The following is a 22252-nucleotide window of genomic DNA, read 5'->3' as shown; positions in this document are numbered from 1 at the left end:
TAAGTATTTAAAAGATTTGAGACTCATTCCTTCTATATATACATTATGAATCACAGAATAGTTAGGGTTGGGAAGGACCTTAAGATCACCTAGTTCTGAAGCTTTAAGGCTGCACCACTAAACAACATTTTATCAATCTTTCATCATTTTCTTCAATGTTACAATTACTTTGTCAAATTTCAATTGTTAGCAGCAATGATTGATAGTGATGATCCTCATTTAAAAATATCCCAAACCAAACAGCGGAATACCCTGGGAAACTGCACACCACATGCATGATACATAACTAAAAAATTAGTCCAAAGTTCTGGTAAATATTTAGTCCCAGCTAGGTATAATAACTATTCTAGTTCTAAAGTGTTTATTATGTACAGAAGGGTTGGGTGGAATACGGATGTTTAACAAAGATCACTGAAGGCATTTCATGGTCTGAATTGTTCACGGAGTGTTTGTTAATGTGGCTGCCCTTTTGGCTTGTGTCACCTATGGGAAAGGAACATTTCTGGTGGGGTCAACAGGCGAGGACTTATAAGCCGCAGCACATTATCTTCTCCAGGCTGCTCAGTTTTCAACTGAGCCAGGAGTTTCTTGCAGGCTTGAGAGCCCTTTGTGACTTGCCACTGAGCTAAATGCAAACCTGTACAGCATTAATCAGATGCTGGTTTACACCTAAGGGTTTGGTCTTTTTGCCTTCAGCATATTACATGAAAAACTGCACCAGCGTTTTTCAATGAGCACCATTAACTGACTTTGGTAACGTAACTATTGGCATGACCAGTGGGATCAAAGAACATGCTGAACTCCCGTCTTGTACAATAAGAAAGCACAGCTGCCAATTACCTTGCAACTAGAGTCTGTAAATATTAAAACCATAAATATGTTTTGACCATACACATATACACAAAACACAGCAGTAGCAATATTACAGGACGCAGAGCCTACTCTCTATAACCGGTTCTTGTTAATACCGATGCAACACCAAAATATATGCTATTAAATATGAAGCAAACCCTTCTTCAAAGGTCGGTGGCAGTAAGCCAAAGTACAGGTCCAAGCCCCCATTAATCTGAGGTAACTCCGAAGCTAGATCAATCCCACTGTGCCAAATCTAATCAATGAAAGAGCAGCACTGAGGGAAGATAAAGACTATCAGTTAACACTAAAACTTGCTGAGCAGGAGCTTTCTTTCACCACCATTTGTAATTCTCCCTTTTTCACAAGTGCTCTTTGCGTGAGTGCTCACCAGGCTTAACAGGTGATAAAGTTATTACATATAAAATATGATTTAGGGGTAAGGATTAATAGAAACAACCAGATGGGAATGGAGTTCCTGAATCCTGGGAGATGCTTCTCCATGTTTTTCAGTGAGACTGCACTTAGCAGACCACTGTGAAATTGTCAACTCTTCAACTTTTTCTTCTCTTTCATGCAGTTCTGTTTCAAAGCCTGGTAGGAATAGCACAAGAAGGGCTAGAGGAGAACGACTACTGGTCCATTGTCTTTGCTAATGATCTTCAGAGCAGCGTCCTCTCCTCAAGACCACATCATCTAGTCCAATATCCCCAATTCTTCCTCCCCCTTTCTCCCCTTTGAAGATAACCTGGGAAGAGAAATAGAACGATTTGAATGCAAAAATAAATTAAAATGAAAGTAGCTTTGGTCAAGATAAGTCTCAACAGCAAGGAAGCCCAGGCAATCAGAACTGACTCACAAAAGCCCATTCATTTTGCTTAGAATTTTGCCTGGTTTTTCTGTTTCTTTGTAATGATTGCTAAGGTGAAGTTTTTAGAAAATTATCTGTGGTAATTACAGCCCTAATATAAATTCTGGAGCTAAATAGTGTGTGTTGTAGCCTGCTCCTACAGTGAACATTATGATGTGTGAGCTTTTTAGAGCACCTCATATATAAGTCAGAGCAAACCAGTTCCTGAAGCACCCAAGTCCCTTCTTCAGATCTGAAATAGAAACTACCTTCAAAACTGAGCAGAGGTTGAAGAAAAATGCTAAGGTTTTGATATTGGTTTATCGCCCAGTGTTTCTAAGCTTTCCATGTATTATAAGATTCTCCATGATATAAGACACACACAAGAGACAGCTTCATTTGATTGCTGCAGGTATATTGAAGAGCAAAAAACTGGGAGATTGCACATGTAACCTCCCAGCATTATCAAAATTGACATTTTCAGTATCTTTGCCCTGGTTTGGCCAGTTACAACTCCACAGGGGATGATTTTTCCTGTTTCATGGTGCTGCATTATTTAAAGCATTGTTCATGAGGAACATTAATCCAGGCCATTATCCTTAGACTGCTCTTCCCTACATGGCAAATACCTTAAAACCAACTTCATGAGGTAGATCAATACAGATAATTTGTCATTTCCCATATGTCTATTGCTACAGGTAGGACATTTTTTTTCTGCATAAAGCTTATTTGAAAAATGCACGACTCTCTTATGCTTCATGTGATTACATTGGCAGGGATTAAAGGCTGAAATTGGATCCAGAAGACAAACAGTCAAGTGCTACACCCATCTTAAGTGTCTTCAGCTTCTCACGTAAAAAATCAAAAGGCAGCTCCTGCATTGGTACTCACGCTCTTGATGCCTTGTCCTCGTAAAGTTATGTGTGTCTGTCTCCAGCCATGGCCACCATTCCTTCCCCAGACAGCTGGTCCGTGAGCACCGTTTTTCCTTACAAAGACTTGGAGGGTGCCAGAATGCAGCCCAGACACTTTATGCCGGAACGACAGGCACAAGTCGCTGGTCTGAGCCATGTGTCCCAATGGCAGGATAAGACGCGCTACTCTTCCTTCTTTGCCTTTGGGGTCAGAGATGGTAAGGTACTGCCCCCCTGCAAAAGAAAAAGCAGTTAGCTGTGGTGAGTGGAGGGTTTTAATTCTACTGTGTTGCGGGACCAAATGCACAAGAGTCACTAAAAAAAGCAAAACATTGAAAAAGGGCTCCACAAGGTCCAGTGAGCCTTAAACAGGCAGAGAGTTTCTGGAACACGAACCAGAAGTGATGCACCTGCCTTCTGCAGGGTAAGGCTTTTACAGAGCTGCTCTTCCGTTTACATTAGTATCAGGTTAGGTCTTACCAATCTAATTTCTGTTTTGCAAAGCAAGTAAAACCTCTTTTGAAAATGGAAACTTCACTTCTGACAACAACTTGGTGACTGCATGGTTTCAAACCCACAGTGACATTAAAGCTACTGTGAACTTTTACGCACCTTGTAAACTGCAGTTTTTTGCTACGGGATAGATGAATGAGGCAGCCAGCATAAAGGATACCATGTAATTGAGCTATGGTTCTGTCCCTTTTTTTGGGAAGTGTATTAACAAGTTAAGTCTCAAAGCATATCCATTTGCAAACACAGATAGCTTTTTTGTTTAACCATAATTTAAACTCCTAATCTGGATTACGTACAGAAAGATAGAAATAACACTGATTTCCAAATGGCTGTTAACTTGATACACTCCCTGAAGTCTTCTCTAACAGTAAGTTGTCACGGAACATCCATACTTATTCAAAACTATATTATTATCTCTGATCATGTATGAAATAAAGATGCCTTCATAAAAACACCTAGAACATGAACATGAAAATTAGAAGATCCTAGGAATGGCAGCATCCAACAAACCTAAGGTTAATGAACTTAAGTTAAAGTTTGCAGTTAGGCTCCTTAGTTGAAACTAATGACATAGAAATCCTGGGGGGGGCTGTAATAGTATTGCTATACACAGTCTTAATTATAGGATAGAAAAATATTTTTCATTTAAATTGTCACCCTGCTACTACTCAACCAGAGCTTTATGGTTTTGAAAACTTCTTTTTGAAAGCCACCTCACACCTCAGGTGTGATTTAATGACACTGAACCAAGGGCTTGTTGCACACCGAAAAGGAGAGCCAACCTTGTCTCCAATTCCCTACTACTACATAGGGTTTTAAGTTCTTCAGTCTTTGTGAGATTTAATAAAGCAAAGTATTATAGTGCTGTCTGAGCCCCCAGATCTGTATTTGGGCATGAAATGGGATCCATTTGCCCAAGGAGCTGTTACAGTTTTTGGTGGTGGGTTGTTTTTTGTGGGTATTTTTAATATGCATTGGTTTTGCCTCAAGGTCACTAACTGCTAAATAAGCATAATAGAGTTTAAATAACTGCACCTGTTTGTTGTAGATACTATTCTATCACTACAAAACTACTGCCTTAACTCATTAACTGCATCTGTTTCAGATAGTTACAGTGACCAAACCCAATCAATGGGAAACAGATTTAGGTAAGCACAAAGCCAACATACGCCTGCAGGAAAAGGTCCCCTCACATCAGCATTTTCTGCATGCAAGATAAGCTTGTAAGGCTTCATTCAACATGGCACCTTTCAAAATGCATTCTGATAAACCAATAAATAGCAAACTTTGAAAGGTGAAAGCAAACACTCAGGAACAAGCTGTGAAAATAAATCCTTGCAACAAGGTATTGCGGACAGGAGGGTGTGGGTGGGTGACTTCAAGGGACTAGTTTTAACAGGTTATGTCAACAGCAGCAGAACATACACAGGAAACAAAAAGCTGGGATTGTCCCTGGCTGGGAAGCAGCGCAGGAGGGAAAAAAAAAAAAAAAGGCTAAAAAAAAAGCCAGTTAAAAATCATACTTCTGGGACTGTATTAACAGCAACTTTTGAGCACAGGTAATGTATATGCTTTGAGTGACCTTCTCGAAGTGGTTTTAAATCCATTTACCAAGAAGATGTTTGGATTACATGTGATCTTTACAAATGCCAGCCTGCACGCAGGAGACAGCTGCCTGTTCTCTCATCTGCAGGAGGAAGGAGCTCTGCTCTCTGAGCCATTCCTGAGACTTTATAAGTGTTGTAAGCAGCACAGGAGACACTAGAGCATGCCTGTGATGGGGCGGGGGCCTGCCCAGTCAGTGAAGACAGCACTCCCACTTAGCCAGCTAAACAGCCTGGAAAAGGTGCCAGGTCACCTGCTGCGGTGGCAAATGACTGCCATCAAGGGCACTGTAAGGCAGACATCTGTGATGAGGTGCTGCGTAAGGAAATGGCTCTCAGTGCCCTCACCCTCCCTCAACTTAACCTGTAACGTTTTACCGCCTGAGAGCACGTTTCCTTCCGAAGTCCGCCATCCCCTCGCATAATGTAAGCATTGTGCACTTCAAAGGCTGCTCTTCTGGGTATGAAGTAATCCCATCATTATGGGGAGCCAGAGATGTGTGTCTAATCCCCAGCACTATGGGGCAAGCTCTGCTGGGGGGAGGGTTCACAGGCAGGGACAACCAACCTCTCAGTGCCATACAGTAAAATCAGCAGGGGACAAAGTACAACCAGCTTCCAGCAGTGCAGGTGTGCAGTTCTGCTCAGCTACAATGGCAGAGGTGAGTGATTACAAGTGGTTGCTGCTTTGGCTTCACCTATACTGCAAGTGGCAAGTACGCACTCCCTCTGATATTCATTGCAAGGTCCCTTTTTACCATCCCAAACATACCCAGTCTCTGCATGTTAGCACCTAACTTGTCTTCATTCCAGTTACTCAACGGTTTTCCTATATACATGTTGTTGTAACTTGGAGTAAAATTCAATAAAATCAAACTGAGAGGTTGAAGTAGAACATTATATTTGGCAGCAGAACAAAGACTATTCCCAGCACATTCTGGGATTTTGTTCGTAATACGGAAATAATTCTGTTTGCGTGGTGGTTTGAAAAATAAGCTTTGTTTCACCGTAAATAAAAGTTGTTCTCTAGTCCACATTTTTGTTCTTTTTGATTCTTTTAAGACAGAAAACCTCTTACTGAATACATTTTCTATTCCTTCAGAGGCATTTCTGTTGTGAAGATACCAGGTATGATAAAAGTGTAAATTCTCAATTACTCTTTCATGTTGGGAATCCTCAGTTCCGATTTTCACACACAGAAGAGGTGGGAATGTGAAATATGTCCTAGAATTAAAGGGAACAGAAGCTGTGTGAACTCATCATAATGCGAGAGTTGCCATCAGCCCAAGCCTAGGTGGTTCTTCACTACAGGATGTGATTGTACAAAGATATCTTACCTGACGCATCTCTCACTGGCTCCCAGTGCAAATCATCCTCTTTATCCCTGATCCATCCACACAGTCCGCTGTCAAAATTACAGCTGTGTATCAGCACACCTAGGCACAACAGAGAAATGAGTCAAAAACACCCTAAAAATCCCCAAAACACAACGATTTGGACTGTTTTGCTTGGGGAACTACAGCAATTTCATTTGTGGTTGACACCAGCAATGAAAATTAAATGCAGCAGAAATAAAACTAAAACAGTAAAAAGGATGTTAGTGTTGTTATTAACAATTCACACTATTTTTGTGCTAAATCTGTTAGGAAATAAAACTACAAAGGTTCATGTACATGGTGGGTTTTTTCTTTTTATTAAAGCATAGTTTAAACAAGTGGCATAAGACGTGGGAGTCCTGTAAAATCATACAAAACCCCAAGAAACCTCAACAAATCCTAAACCCTAGGCCCTGAACACAAGACATGATCTTTACCTGGGTCATCGTTTGCTTCAAATTCATCGGCAGTAATACCTCTTTCAATTTCAAGTATTTCAAACAGATTATTGCTCACTCCAGGCTGGCGTGGAACTGTGAGAAAAGTAGGTTTTCAGAAATGAATGAGATAAAGGACGTTAGTAACCTACTGCCTTATCTTCAATAAAAAACAGCAGAGCAGCTCTGGGCATTGTGCTTCTCATGGAGAATTCAATATATTTAATTATATTTGACATGAAGATTCATAAACTTTCTGCCTGTGTGATTTATGATATACATTCTAACATTTACCTTGGCACTGTTAAAGGTGATTCCAAACCGGCTAAAGGCTCTTCAAATGAGAGCTGCTTTTTAACGGGGGAAAAAAGAAGAAGAAAGGAAAAAGCTTTTTAACCTTGAAGCACACTATTCCTCTGCAAATGCTCCTTTAAATATAGTGATTTCTCAATAAAATAAAGCCATACTAAAGGCCTTATTCAAACTTCTGATCCACTCACCTTCCACAGATGTTTACAGGAGAATCTCAACAAAAGGCCTGTACTTAGAGGGGCCCACATGTACACCGCTGAAGGTACACCCATCTAGCTGCGAAGAATTAGAGCTCCCTAAATCCTGGTCAGGATTGCACTGAGAGCTGAGGAGGAGGGGCTGTAGTGGAAGCTGGAATTCAACTGTAATCATTCTTTGTGCTTTCCAGCACAGCCTCTTCAGCTGCTGTTCTCAAGCTTCTAGGAGAAGGAACCTCTCCATGGTTAACAAGCCCAGCATTCAGCAGCCAGGACAGCCTGAAATTTAAGAGGTCTTTCTGGGAACAATGGCTGCCAAAGTCAGATGATTGCAAAGACTTCCACTTACTTCTGAAGACCCTGTATCAGGCTACGTCTCCAGAAACAACAAACTGATGTCATGCCTGATGGACAGCTGTCAACTAGAGACAAACAGATAGCACTGGATAGAGCTGTCTTGGAAATTCCTCTTTTAGAGGCAGGTCTAGTGCATAATTAACAACCGTAGTAATTGAGGCATGTCCTTAGATGTTACGAACACCTCTGGCACCTACAGTATTTGTAAGTGACATATATATTAAAAACTTGACACATTTTCCGTTTGCATTGCTAAACTAAGTCTCTTCATGTCTTTATAGGCTCCTTAGGCAAGTGAGAACAAGAATTGAGATGATTTACAATTCCAAGCTGAAATAAAAGACTTGTTTTCAGGAAATCAAATCAAAGGTAAGAAGGAGCTTCTTTTGCACCAGGAGAACATGAAATACCACCACTGCAAGAGCTCTTCTAACAGGTAGGAGACAGAGGAAAGCAAAAAATAAGAATTGAGGACCTTCTTGCTTTCTGGAATTAGGACAAAATAAGCAGCCTGATAAAAAGGTTGACTAAATGCTAATGTATTTTAAAAGTAATACTACAGGCTACAGAGCTTGGATGGAAATTTTGTATAATTAAATAAATAAAATGCTTGAAGTCTGTAGGAAACCGTTTAACACCTTAATATTATAGTAGTTTTAAGAATCAGTACATCTCCTTTTTTAATCCTTTGTGGATTTTGGATTATGTCTGTTTGCAGTCTAGGATATTGATGCTCACACAGCCTCAAGGACTTCAGGCTGGCTTGGGTAGTAACGGCCTGTTAATTGTTTGCAATAGTATTTTTGCTGCTTTTTTAATGTGATTTGGTTTTGTTTTTGCTTAAAGGATTAGAATTTTGAAATCAACATGAAGAAACCTTACACGTGTGCAGTACCTTCATGCACAAACACTATCTTCATTTCTAATACACTGCTATTTTATACATCCATGCACACACACCAGCATTCTCCAAATGAAAGCTGATACATTTGCCTATAATTAAAGCTCCACAAAAAATATTTCTTCAAAACTTTTCCCTAAATTCCTCCCCAAACACTGTTGTTATGAACTTCTTGAAGAATGTGTTGCAAAGCTTTAAAGCACTCATTTCCAGTGCTCGGACCCAATTAAAGGAATGTGCGCTCGATACGAAACAAGAATTACCATGAGAGATGCAGGACTCTACATACAACTCATGTGCACACTTCTTTTTTGCTGCAATAACTAATATGTTGAGTGGCTATCGTGGGAGAGAGTATTTGGCTCAATTATTTTCTGCAAGCTTTCCAAGCCGTTTCTGTGTACTTTATATAGCATATCAGTGTGCTTTTCACTTAACTTCAATGGTTTGATAAAGCTTGTTAAATATAAACTTGGCCTCTTTTTCTTGGAGAATTTTATAAGCTTTGAGTGAGCCAACACATCAACACTACCATATTCTCAAAGTTCATGAGCTAAATTCTTCGCAGACACATGAATGCGGGGGGGAGAACACTTAATAACTGCATAAGACTGCTTTCTTTTCAGTTTCTTAATCCTTTGGGAAAACAGTAGGACTTTCTTGTTTCATTTCCTTGCTAATTGCTCAGTTTGGGGGTATAAGAGACAGTGTGTATGTGTCAGGTTATTTGCAAATACAGAATAAGCACTGTTTTGGTGTTACAAACCCAGAACAAAATGTGCAGTGCAGCTTCATGTTAGTAATAATTATTATTAATTAACTATTAAGAATGCAGTGTTCTGCCTTACAACAATCACTGTGTTCTTACGCAATTCCATTCCACGCAAGAATCATGACAAGCTTCCCATTTGTTAAAAACAACCAAAAAAAAGGACAAAGATTTCTGAATAGTTACAATTAAAAGTTTTTAAATTTCACTTTCCAAAAAAAAAATCCCACAAGGGATGAGATGTCACATGGAACTAACAGAAAATAGCTAAAAGGAAGGGTAGTCCAGAGGTCAGTCAGACTTGGTAAACAAGAATACATCCTGTGTTCCTCCAAGGAAGACACTGAGATATGCTAGGCTAAAAAAAAAGGGCAACAGAGTTACACTTCACCCATTTTATCTGGACACCCGCAGCGTCCAGGATATGTTGCCTAAAACTCCACAGGCTCTAATTCTGCAGTGGGAATTATTTCAGGAAGGGCTTTTGTGGACTGACTCACCCTTTACAGTACCATTTGCACATAAGGGGAGATGTGCTAGCGTGCGACCACTCTGCTGTCCAATTTACCATTTCTCAGGCAGTTACAAGGCTCATTAACTTTACCTAAACCAAACATCTTATGACTTATCTTTCCAGAAGATTTTCCGAAAAGTAACCTGTGTGCTTTTCTATGAGCAGCTATTCAGGAGGTGTGAAAGTGCCAACTGAGTTCCAAGGTAACACAGCTAAAATAAGTAGTCTACAGAAGCTTGAGTATCAGATCTAGCTGCAAGATTGACAGAAGGTGTCATTTGTATGACTCCTAGATCTTATGGTTTAGGTCCAGATTACAAATAGGAGCAAAGTACCTATCATCTTAAATGGTTAAATATTAAGACAAATACATTTTATTAGATGTATTATTTATTTCATAAATATCTTCTTTAATAGAAGACAAATAAAATACTATTGTAAAATGATGCTACTCTAATGGTATCATTGAATAAAAACCTCCTCACATTCTTTGCTTTTAGCATTTCCCTTTTTTTCAACAGGTTCAAGAATCACATAACTGTATTTACTGTACTAAGGACTTTTCAGTTATTGAAAGGGGATCAGAAAGAATCAAGTTTTAATCCAATCTTTAATTTTTTAATAGCTGTTATGAGAAAAGTCTCCTAATTCCAACCTTTTTAGCTCCTTCTTAGCTTTTAGTAGCTAAGAAGGAAAGCTGCCAAACCATGATAAGGGGTTTTGTTCTTGGTCTGCTGATATCTCATATTATGCTTTAAGTTATGCTTTTCAATCTTCTCAAGCAAATCCTGATGGCAGCAGAAATTCATAGTCTTATTGAGCAGTTTGTTCTATTTGTTAGAGACTTTATCTATCTGAGTAACCAGGAAAGATTCTTCTGTACCTCACTGTAGTTTCTGTCAGCCCTCAAATAGTTAAATATTAAGCTGTTGCTGCATTCCTCCCTCATTGCCATTCCCCCCATATCCATATCAGGAGAAGATTATCCTTGGTGCCAGATTCCACTGTCTGCATCTGACTAAGTGGTTCAAAGGCCAAGTGTAAGAATTCAATTTTCAAAAATACTCATTTTTTTGTTCTCTAAAAAGGAGCTCCCCAAAGTCACTGCAGATTCATTAGAAAAGGGGTAAAGCATCTAAAGAAAAGCAACAACCCAGTAACTTTCAAAAACTGCAAAGGCATTTAGATAACATTATCGGTATTATTATAATTTGTGCTCTTTGCAGCCACTAAACAGACCAATTTCAACTGATTTCAAGCTGAGCAGCACATTCAAGAGTGCTCTGAAGTGAATGCTTAGGACAGGTTTACTCAGCGTGTGGGAATGCAGGTCAAATAGCAAAGGAGAAAATAAGGAGTCACCAAGGGTAAGCTCAGAAAAAAGGTTAAATAATGAAAAGTCAAGGTTTGAGAGATTTGATGTGGATCAGTCCTAGATCACCAAGTACATTTGCAGGATTTGGTTTACTGTGCTAGTAGACCTGTGCTAATGCACAGTGCACGAACAACCCCTTTACCATGGATTACCTAACAGAAGTAGCACCTATTCAGATCGCTACACAACGCAGCATTTACTGTCCTGCTGCTTTATCAAAGTCTGGCTAAGACTTCAGAGCCTGGGGGAGAAAAAAAAGGAAGGAATAAGTCCATGCATCATAAGATAACCTGGTTTAAAACCACAACGTCAAATACTGAGGTCCTCAGCAGATACTGAGAGCTGGAGATCAGAACTGCTGGTGGTTGCTGGCTACAGTACTCTCTGTGCTGGGTTTTGCCCATCCTTATGTGATAAAATGCTACTGTTTGTGATACAACAACTCTGTATCTCTGGGACACAACAGCCCTTGGCAACACATGAGGAAGCAGCCATAATTCTTCTGAATATTGTACAAAACTGAAGTCCTACTTCTCTTCCCCACAAACTCCTACAGTAACAGGATTCAGTGGACGAATTAATACCTTACTCTACAAGCAATGCTTTCCTTGACATGGTAGCACATTCTTTTGGAACAGAACTGGTTTGCAACCAGCTGTAGGTTTCACATCCTAAACAAAGGATTTTATGCACTCACTATATAAATGCCAGCAAGAAAGTGGGAGGGGACTAAGTGACTACCTAGATGATACTTTCAAAGTGGCCAGGAGTTAAAAGAGGGGGAAAAAGAGCAGAAAGAAGAGAATAAGAGATAAAAGGGAGAGGAGGAAAGGCATCAGCTTCATTAAGGATCACATTACTACATCATGCAAACTCCTATAATCTAGAGCACAAGTGGAGTATGCCTTTAGTCACACAGTTATGTCACACATATGTTTGTATCATATATATCTTTAGCAGGGAATAGCAAAAATAATATGGGATTAATGATACGTATCTACTGACTTGATCTGAGGAGCTGCCTGTCCCTGTATTACCTACTGAGGCCAGTAACAGTTGCTGGAGCTTGACCTGATGAAATCCTTCTGTATTGTGCATGAAAGCCTTTGAAGCTATGTATATCACCAGCCTCAAAGGGTGGCAGCTGACCTAATTAAATAGTTGATAAACACTTTGCAAAGATTATTTTTTGCCATGTTTGTTATATATACCATAATGTAAACTTACAGTCAGAAACCAAACTTAAAACACTTCCACTTTCCTACTTCCCAAACCCCTGTATTTGAAGCATATGTGCTGAAAGCATTAGCTTTAAAATCTAGCCTCTAGGGACAATCCAGAAAGACTAATTGTACATGATAAGCTTTATACAGGGGATTGTTATAACTCCATGAAAATAGCTTAAAACTATCCCTCTGATTAAGAATTCAAGATAACACTTGCAATGTGAGACACCTGGGAAGCGTAACACTAGAGTCGAGAATAATTGCCACATAATTCTGTATTTTTAATGACTGGTTCCCATTATGTTGAGTTTTAGGAGTCTTTACTATGTTTCTTTTTAGAATCTTTCATAAATATGTTTTTATACTTCTAACTGAATATAGATTGTTTAACAAATAACCTTGAAAAAAACAAAAAGCACACTCCTATGAGTAGTAGGAGGATTTATCTTCCCAAATTCTACGTCAACTTCTGTCTCTGTTTTAAATTTACCAAACTGTCTGCAATAGATAAATGTCAACAGGGAAAACAAACTGTTTCTCACAAGGAACAAAAAAATCTACAAGAACATAGCCCAAGAAGTTACTGCACAGATGCCAAAACAACCGGAAAAACACTCCCACATTGCTAGTACACCTGCTCTGAGACAGCAAACTTTTCCTCCTACTACATCACTTCAGCAGCTTTATTGTACAACAAGCTGAAGGAGAAGGACTGATCCAGCCACCCTCCCTGGCTCTAAAATTAGAGGCAGAAATCGGGTGTTGAGTATTTCTTGGCAGATATGTGTAGCTCTTGCATATGTCAGCAATGTCTTCTGTGGTATGCACTGAAGCTGGTGTAGAAATGGTGCTGCTGATTTCAGAGAAGCTCTTAAAATGCTATGTGTTCATGCTATGAAAAGCTTTACTATCTTCAGCTTTTCATGTTTCTGTTTTCATAGCTGGGGTCTATAAAATTAGCCTCTGTTATTTTTACGCAATTTTCCCATTGCCTAGTCATAAACATTCAAACCTATTTGAATTTATACACTACAGGTGATATAACAGTCTTTAGATAATCAAATACGCTCTCACTTCTTACCATTCTTAAAGGTAAGGAAATATGTCAAGAGTGACTCCCAATCCCTGAATTTTAATCCATTTACCATTTACGAGTTATGTTGCATTTCAATACTCTTCAGTAAGACGTCTTTAATTTCTCCAAAACTTGTGTCTGCAGGCATAATCAGGTTAACTGCTTATACAAGAAAATATACTCACAAATAATCATAGGAAGAAAAGAAAAATGAAAGTTTTGGTTGAACTGATTCAGAACTTTCTTCCCACATTTTTGGCAGGTAATGAAATCATTTGTGCAGCTTTACCTTATGACCATTTTCAGTTTCATGTCTTTGTTCTCACTGATAAAGTGTTCCAAAAACCTCAAACAGTATATGCATGCTTTCACCTCACCTCATCTACAATTATGATAAATGAAAGGATATGTAAAATTACTTACTGAACACATCTCCTCGGGGTTTCTGGGGATCTACCTGGATCCTGTTATCATCTGTAATTCCTTGGGAAGATGTAGTTTCAATGGGAATATGTGAAGGCTCTTCAGCTGTTATCAAGGGAGTTGTTTGTGCTGGTAGTGTAGGTCTTGATGTTGGAGGTTGAGGTGCTGTTGGAGGTGGAGGCCTTGTCACTGGCCTTGTTGTCACCGGCACATACCTAGTGGTTGGCCTTGCTGTCAGCTGAGTCGTTGGCCTGGGTGTAGGTCGAGTCATTGGCCGGGGTGTAGGTCGAGTCGTTGGCCTGGGTGTAGGTCGAGTCGTTGGCCTGGGCGTAGGTCGAGTCGTTGGCCTGGGTGTAGGTCGAGTCGTTGGCCGGGGTGTAGGTCGAGTCGTTGGCCGGGGTGTAGGTCGAGTCGTTGGCCGGGGTGTAGGTCGAGTCGGTCTAATCACCGGTCTTTCTGTAACAACAGCAGGTACATATGGTGGTCTGAGGGGTTGCCTTGTGCCTCCAACATCAGGAATCCTATTGGTTATACCACTGTCTCCCTTAGGGAGCGTGCTGTTGCCCTTGATTATATGATATGGATCAAGTGGTTCAATCATAACATTAGGAATAACTGCAAAAAGAATCAAAATGGGACCAAAATGGACATCTGAGTCTCTCGCTTTGGAAACTCAGCAATATGTTTCATTATGACACAAGAGTCTTTGCTGAAATAATTTCTCTTCTTCTGAATGTTTCCACTACTTAGAAACATACTTTGGCATCAGCACTGCTGAATTATCACATCTGTTTAGAAAGCACTTCTCATTACACCAGTTTAGGATGATTTAGAATGGCTGAAAGCCATCCCCACCTCCTCCCAAGCATCAACTCTCTGGAAATGTTGGCAAAACTTACCCAGAAGCACTGTTAGTAAAAACGCATGGACAGGAAGATGTGTCTTAGGCAGCCCTCTAAACTGGACAAGTTTGTACTCAGGAGCAGAGGCAAGTTTAGTAAGACTCCAGTGTTACAACTACTTCAGTCATGGATGGGCATAGGTTTGGCTTAAGAAAGTTATCTTTCAGATCCCCCCACCTCTTCTAAACTTTTCTCCTTGTCAGTAAGCATTAATCATTTTACAGAGATTAAACCTAACCCAATAGCCTTCATTTAGATCCTTCCATTTGCCAAACACCAGGAGACTAAGTAAATGACACTTTTTTAACCTCCACAAAGCAGAGGTGAACTGAATACAACCTACACAGCAGTGACAATGCCTAAAGTACCATCTCACCAGCGTTTCATAAAGAAAGGACAAAAAATTTTAACTTGGTTTCACAAGAGCAGTTTCTGCAGACATGAAACACAAGAACATCTGTTTTGTTATTTATCATTTTCTATTTGCTTATAAGCCTTTATGCCTCACCGGAGATCTTAAAAGCCCCAGTAAGAACTCCAGTCACGTATTTTGTGTACAAGTGTTTCAAGTATAACCCACAGCTAAAATGATGAAATACTGTTTGTGAACGATTAATTGTTTGATGATAGCAGGTTAAAAGGTTTTCTCTCTGGCCACCTGTTTATTACCATTCTTTTGAATACCCTGCAGGTTTTACATTATGGTACATTAAAATATAAAATGCATCTTGAGATTGCGTCCAGTAACACATGTGAAGTGTCTCCACATACGATTGCAAGCACTCAGGTTGGGAAAAATCACCTTAGCCAGAACACATCACCATAACACAGCTATAGCTAAAAGAAACAAGTCTGCAGTGGTACTGCTCTTCAAAGAGATCAGTGAGTCACCAAAGACCAAAACCCTGGTATGAACCCAGGGTTCTCAAAAAGATTAAGCAGATATCATAGAGCTGCACAGTCTGGAGGGATATCAAATGTGGGGGAGCTGTACAAAAGGGGTGGTTGCTTCTCCCAAGAGAAAGGTGAGGAAGGGAATTTTCCAACAGGGAATTCATCCAGAGAAATCCTCCCTCTCAGCTCTGCTCACATCTGGGGAGCAATGAGGTGTGGATGGAGTGAGCAGCTGAAATGGGCCAGTTGCAGAGTGCACCTAACAACAAAGTATGAGTAATATGTACTGTTTGACCAGACCTACCCTGCTTACCCAGTTGCTCTCATCCTGAAGCAATCTCTAGAATCCAGCTGTGAACAGGGAGAGGTTAATTTCTTTCTAATTATGAAAATGTCTCAGGGAAAGGTATTTTTAACACAGCATGCTAAGACTCAGAAAACCCTGACTACATTCCCTGGCCCCTTATCAAGTATTAAGAATAGTTAAGAGAAACTGAGCCTGATAGCGCTGTATCTCAAGAATTACAACATGGGACACATTTACTCTCAGAATTCCTTTCTTTTCAAAGGAGCATTACGTACGTATGCAGCTTGTTCCGTTGTCTCTGTACCCTTCTTTACACTTGCATTTGTAGGATCCTGGGATATTGTAACATCGTGAAAAACTACCACACTGATGGAGGCCAAGGGAACATTCATCTATATCTGCAACAGAAAGTTATATACAAAATCATCTACATCAAAGAAACTTGACTTCCCCTGCAGAAACACAGACAGTAGTATGGTCATTAGGAATATAGTATTACTTTTGAGAAGTTTAATAAAACTGAATTGCCAGTGGGAAAAGGAAGACCGTCACAAACCAATGTGGTGATACAAATGTGAGGGTAAAAGGGACTATTGTGCAACTCTGGCATTGCTCAGCTTATATCTAAGCATCAGTTTCAGTTATGTGGGTAGACTGCAGTTGAGATCATGAAGATCATGATTTTAATAAACACTTTACAGGTGACATAGAAAAACTGAGTATAAGAATTTGTATGTTCTTAATCACACAGGCATCAAACTGTTTTTTCATTAAATGCTTCCTCTTTTTACATCTGTGCAGATATTTCTACATCAAGTAGAAACTACTGGAAATATCTCATATGGCATTTCCATGTTTGTTGTTGGTGATGAAAGCAAAATCCCCAAATTCCAGTCCTCTGCACTGAGATTTCTCTTGAAAAAATAAATTTAAACAAACATAAAGCAATGCCTCATTGTCTCCACACAATCTTTTTTTCAGTGAAAGGATCATAACCAGTTGAGGCACTGGGTAACTAAGACAATGGGATCTAGGAACATCTTTGTTGAAGGTCATACACCAACTGCATTCCAGTCTCATGTCCAAAGACAGGTTGTTTCCCAGCCCCTGCCTCTTCCCCACCTGTGTTCAGGGGAATGAAAGTTGGGCAGCCAGGTTTGGAAGGAGGTGGGTTCTGCTCTAGCCACCTCATCTTATCTTAGATCTTGGGGCATGTTAACAGTGTACATACCTAGACATAGCCTAAGCTCATACGCTGCTTCAGACCCAGAACTGCCTGTGCACAGTGAAACTTGAGGGGACAAAGCCTTTGGAAAGGAATTCCTGAGGTCATCAGCTCTGCTCTCCCACTAGTTTCCACAGGAGAACCAGTTACAAGAATACACAGGCCAAATACATGCTTTCTGTTTCATGGACTATTTCTATAATCCACCCATTCCTAAAATAAGGTGCAATGCAAACTAAAACAACCTGCTTCAACATTTCAAACATAGTAAGTAAACATTCTATTTCAGTTTAGAATATGCAGCTCTATTACATGCACATAATAAGTTGTGAGTACCATGGCATTGGTATTTGCCTCCGATGTACATTAGATCAAAGCCTTTATAACACCTGCAAATGTAGCTTCCAAAAGTATTGACACAGTGCCTAAATTGTGGACAGATGACTCTCCCAGTAGCACATTCATCAATATCTGTGGAAAGAAAGGAACTGAATTATTTTTAATAGCAGTAAAAGTACAATCTATACTGTCTAAATTAAACTGGTTTCACATAATGAAAACCTAAAGAATAGGCGAAGTATTTTTTATAAGGTCTTTTTGGCTACACAGTGGCCAGCCAGCAGGGATATCTCACCACTTCCTCTGGCTGTGCCATCTCAGTTTAGCTCTTGGTCACATGCTCAAATTTTTATGCCTCCAGTGCCACAAGCCTTTACAAATACTGTGAGTGACAAGAGATACACTGGTATAACAAGCATTGCTACTGAATTTGGAATGCTTGCTCTATGTTCTTGCCATCTTGGTACACTTCTCCTTGGAGAGGAGGCATTCTCCAATTCCCCACAGAATGCACAAAAGCTTCTTCAAAGCCTCTAAACACTCTTCCTTGAAACTTTTATGGTATTTGTCTGAAGAAAAGCTATTTTTTTTTATTTCTATAGCTTTCTTTTGTCCCACCAAGCCCTGCCCAGTTATAAAGGCAGCACCTGGATTTACAGGCAAGGAATAATAACTACCCCAGTAATTCATTTTCTGAAACATGCCTGGAATATTGTTCCTGTTGCACAGATCATACAGGCATATTCAAAGTACATCACCCTGCAGCAGGAAGTTGTTCGTGTTTTTAAAATCTCAGGTGTCCGTAATCCATGACCTGCCTATCAGGAAATCTTCATCTGCTCAGGACTTGCTCTAAACAGAGAGTTCAAACTAACGCCAGGGGTGCAGTATTTCTGAGTCTCCTACCAATTACCTGCCACAGGCAAAATGCTTTTTGAGTACATGCTTTTTGCAATCTCTTACCCTGCACACTGCCTGAGCTGTAGTGGACCCCTCTCTCACAGAGAAGTTGGCTAAGTGACCTTAATACCTCTCTGAGGTGCTGAGATACATAGCTCCCCTTCGCCCTGTCAGTGGGTCCCAGCAGGACCTGAAGCAGTGCTTCAGCAAGCAACGTCCAGGCAAGGACAGAGGAGTGGGAAGACACAGGTGATGCTCAGTAAAAGTTTGGTGCCCTTCATCTCCCAGAAGCCGCTGCTCTTCATGCTGACTAACAAGCCAAGCAGAGGCCCACAGAACAGCTGATGCTCACCAAGTGCTGCTTTCACCATCTAGGAAACTCTCAGATGAGGTCAGGCTGATAGACAAAAGCTGCTTGAGCTACCACTCACTTTGTAACGCTTGTACATTGAGCTGAAGCCTGCTGAGTGCTTAAATTCTAATTCTTCACTGAGGCAGAGACCTGACATGCACGGCTGCCTCTGACGCATGCCATTCCTGACATCTGTTGGTTATCTACAGGGCACAGTTCAAGCTTTTGCTCTGCAGCTCTATCAGGCTCTTGATCTATGCGGAAGCAAGGTTTTCTCCATGCAATTCTTTTCCCAAAAGGAGCACTTCAGCTGCAGGTGTCAAGAGTGCAAAACAAAGCTGAGTGATTGATGCCCTGCTACTTGTTTAAGAGGCCTGAACAAAGCAGAGAGAAGCCTGAGTTTCTTTCACTGCAGAGAAAAAAACATTACCACAAACCTGCCAGTTGCTTAGGGGTAGCTACTCAAGACAGGGGAGATGTAGCTTCAAAATTTCCAAAGCTGTGTTTCCCACAGCCAAGAGAAGTGACCTAAAGCCATGAATCACTGGCTAGATGGGCTCGCCCAGTGGCTCCTGCTGGCACTGTCCCACTTTTCATGAAGAATTACAGAGTACAGCAAGGATTTATTCCCTGAGCTCCCATGCTCCTGGCCTAGCAGGGTGCTTTGACATAGTAGCTCTCCTTTACTCTCCATAGAGAGTACTTCTGCAATGCTGTGGTAGAGGCCTGAATGAGAAAGAAAACAAGGCCAATACTGGGCATCTCTCCACATGCCTGAATGTCCCTATAAAACTGCCTCTTGATTTGAATTTATTATTAACGGTTTAGTCTTCGAGTACATTATTAAGTTGTACAAATCCTACGATGTTTCTCAGTGCCATTTGATTTACAAGCCACGATTTTCTACCCTTTATTAAAATGTTACTTCAAGGCTGCAAATTTCAGACTCGTGATTACTGTTTAGTTGGGGTTCTTTGTTGGGGCTTTTGTTTTCTTTAAACCACAGGTTCAAAAACAATCTAGTAAGAAAAAGATTAGCTGCTGAATAGACCTCATCATGGCAGGGATTATGTTCTTTCAAACCAAATGTAGCTTGTCTGTCTTCCCTCTGTACATACTCACGCTTCTGCAAATTCCCATAGGGCAAGAGGTATGTTAGATGCTAAGAGCACTTTAGCGGTACTGTTTAATTTTCTCAGCAGTTACACATCCTAAAGATACAAGGCTGAACAGCTAACCAATACACTGTTGAAAACTGACACAAAAAATAGTGGAAAACAGAACAGTCTACCACTTGTATTTATTATGAGAGGTGTGTGGATGCTCGTTACTAGTGGAAAAAAAAACTTTTCAATCATTAGCTAGAAGATGGTATTCAAGTGTTTACAAATTGGTCTCCTGCAGTTCTCAGATACTCAGATACTCTCAGATACAGTGACTGTAGCTTCTTTCAAGTCAATGGACCCATGCCAGTTCACACCTGGACACAAATGGTGTAAGGCTGTTTTGTCTGCTGCAACATGCTGTGGCTCGTACCTGCTTCCTAAGAAAACCAGGGCATGAAGGAGTGATTTGTATTCTCATCATCTCAGCCTGGTCTACCACAGACGTGCACGCCCAGACTTAGAGCCAGGGAACCATTCCAAAGGCACATAATACAGGCAGCACCTAATGATGTGATGGTCAGTGTTCAACAAAGAAGCCAAATTGCAAAGTCTTGCTTCTCTTTTGCTGTGACTATGACCATATTACCAACACTAATATTAAACAACTATGAGATTGATTTTAATATAGTAATTTAAAGCCATATTTTTGTCTTTACACCAACAAAACAACTAGTAAGAATTTATTTTACAGTAAAAATAATTATTTTCAGTCCTCAGATAATCTCAGACCTTCTGAAAATGTGTAAACTGCTTAATTTCATTAAATGAAAATCCCAATCCAAAAAGCTGACAACACTGACTGATTTGTTGATTCAAGTGTCAATTAGTCAGTTAATCCATTTTCTTAAATCAACACTTCGCTGGATTATTTTTCAATTAATTACTTAGTTTATATGACTTACCTTCATAGTTATGTTGTTTTGTGGCTTTTTACTGATTGTCTCGAGGGAACATGTCAACAAGAGAAAGATCAGCACGGGTTAAACTAAGAATAGAATAATGCCTAGAGGAATTTCCACCTGTGCTAAAAATAAGCATTGCATTCCCAGCTGTCTTTCAGACTCTCCTCAAACAAGGATTTTATGAGCTGCAGCCAATGCATACTTCAGGTTTTTTACCATCATCTACACTTCTGTTTATATTGCAGCAATAGCCAGATCCTCGCTGGAGCTGACAACCTCCCCAACAGGGATGGGCTTGTACATATGTGAGGAAAAGGCACAGTTAATAGTCCCAGATAGCTTCAACTCCTGGTGGTATTTACTACAACTCAAACTTGAGAGAGAACAAAAAGGGAGCATGTCATGGTGGCTTCTTACCAAAAAAGGGGAGTAGATCATGTTATGACCCGTGAAGAGCAGTCAGACATCTCTTGCTGTGACTACTTTCTCTGCCTTGTACAAAGCTGCTCTGAAGCTTTTTTTGGAACTTTTAAAAACAAGTTTATGCGCTCAATCTGAATGATGCACACCCAACTAAATGTGGATACACTGGTTCTTCACCTTTCTGGGGGAAAAAAAGTATTCTTTTAAAAACTACACTGAAGAAATGAAAGAGCTTCACATGACTGGTTTGAGTGGCAGTCTTCAGCACTGAAAGCACACTTTATTTCAAAGTATGAAGTTAGCCTGAATATAAAAATGAGAAAAAGGATCTTGCAAGTATTTTTCTGGTAAATTCCTGTACTTGATATAATTTCCTCGAGTTTGTAGTTAAATCATTCATCTCGCTATGGCCTCTTCAAAAATCTCTGCCATAATGTGTACAGTGATTAACCACAATTCTATCCCTTCAGCATGTTACAATGATGGTTTTTTTCTCCTGTTTATCCCTTTCTTTTGCATAGACAGACGTGCCAAACATGCACTTCAGAAAGCCTCTGACTTAGAGCTGAACCTGCTCCTAACATCAGAAGATCTAGAACTGGTCCCTTGCTCTGCCAACAAATTCTTGGTCAGCATGCATCAGCCACTTGGCGAACCACCACCTCCCCTATAGACAGCCATGATATCGACATAGATGATTAGGGCATCCACATTCTCTTATATTCTTTCAGTCCAAATGTTGTTACTGGCTATGGAACTGTAGAACTGCATAAGATATAAATAATAAAATCACTGGAGCATCATATTCACTCAACGATGTATAGTTAATGACTAATTAAATCACATCACACCGTTCTTCAGACCATAGTACAGTGTGGCGCAATACACTCTGATTAATCATAAACACCTTTTCCATGTTCATGAACGTGGGAACAAAACATTTCACTTTCAGACAGTCTGAATTCCTGAGTTTATTTTAATCTGGAGTTTTCACAGTACGGAAGAAAGACAGCAGCTTCAATCCCATTCATACTGGGAGTGCGCATGGACCTTCACCTTATCCAAGAATAATCTCAATGATTAACACAAATCCGTCCACTCCCTGAGCCTAGGCACCACCCTGTTGGGTATGAGGGAGAAATGACCT

The 22252-nt window shown here is 40.1% G+C and overlaps 1 protein-coding gene across 1 annotated transcript in view; it reads right to left on the bottom strand.

Moving 5' to 3' along the window:
• Positions 1 to 1248: 1248 nt before the first annotated feature.
• The window catches only part of NPNT (nephronectin), a 45135-nt gene continuing 24131 nt past the window's right edge, over positions 1249 to 22252 (bottom strand). Inside the window, exons 7-13 of the mRNA XM_061478068.1 lie at positions 17360 to 17494; positions 16074 to 16196; positions 13696 to 14310; positions 6547 to 6642; positions 6071 to 6169; positions 2594 to 2850; positions 1249 to 1600 (exon numbers count right to left, since the gene is read on the bottom strand). Coding sequence (XP_061334052.1) covers positions 1505 to 1600; positions 2594 to 2850; positions 6071 to 6169; positions 6547 to 6642; positions 13696 to 14310; positions 16074 to 16196; positions 17360 to 17494 — 1421 coding nt within the window. The 3' untranslated portion in view covers positions 1249 to 1504. The remainder of the gene's footprint in view (positions 1601 to 2593; positions 2851 to 6070; positions 6170 to 6546; positions 6643 to 13695; positions 14311 to 16073; positions 16197 to 17359; positions 17495 to 22252) is intronic.

The sequence above is a fragment of the Pezoporus flaviventris genome, unplaced genomic scaffold, assembly GCF_033815535.1.
Source record: "Pezoporus flaviventris isolate CSIRO_AGI_PZ_B2104156 unplaced genomic scaffold, CSIRO_AGI_Pfla_v1 ptg000002l, whole genome shotgun sequence".
NCBI lineage: Eukaryota > Metazoa > Chordata > Aves > Psittaciformes > Psittacidae > Pezoporus > Pezoporus flaviventris.
The sequence above is the reverse complement of the archived record's forward strand: the minus strand, read 5'-3'. Positions and strand labels throughout refer to the sequence as shown.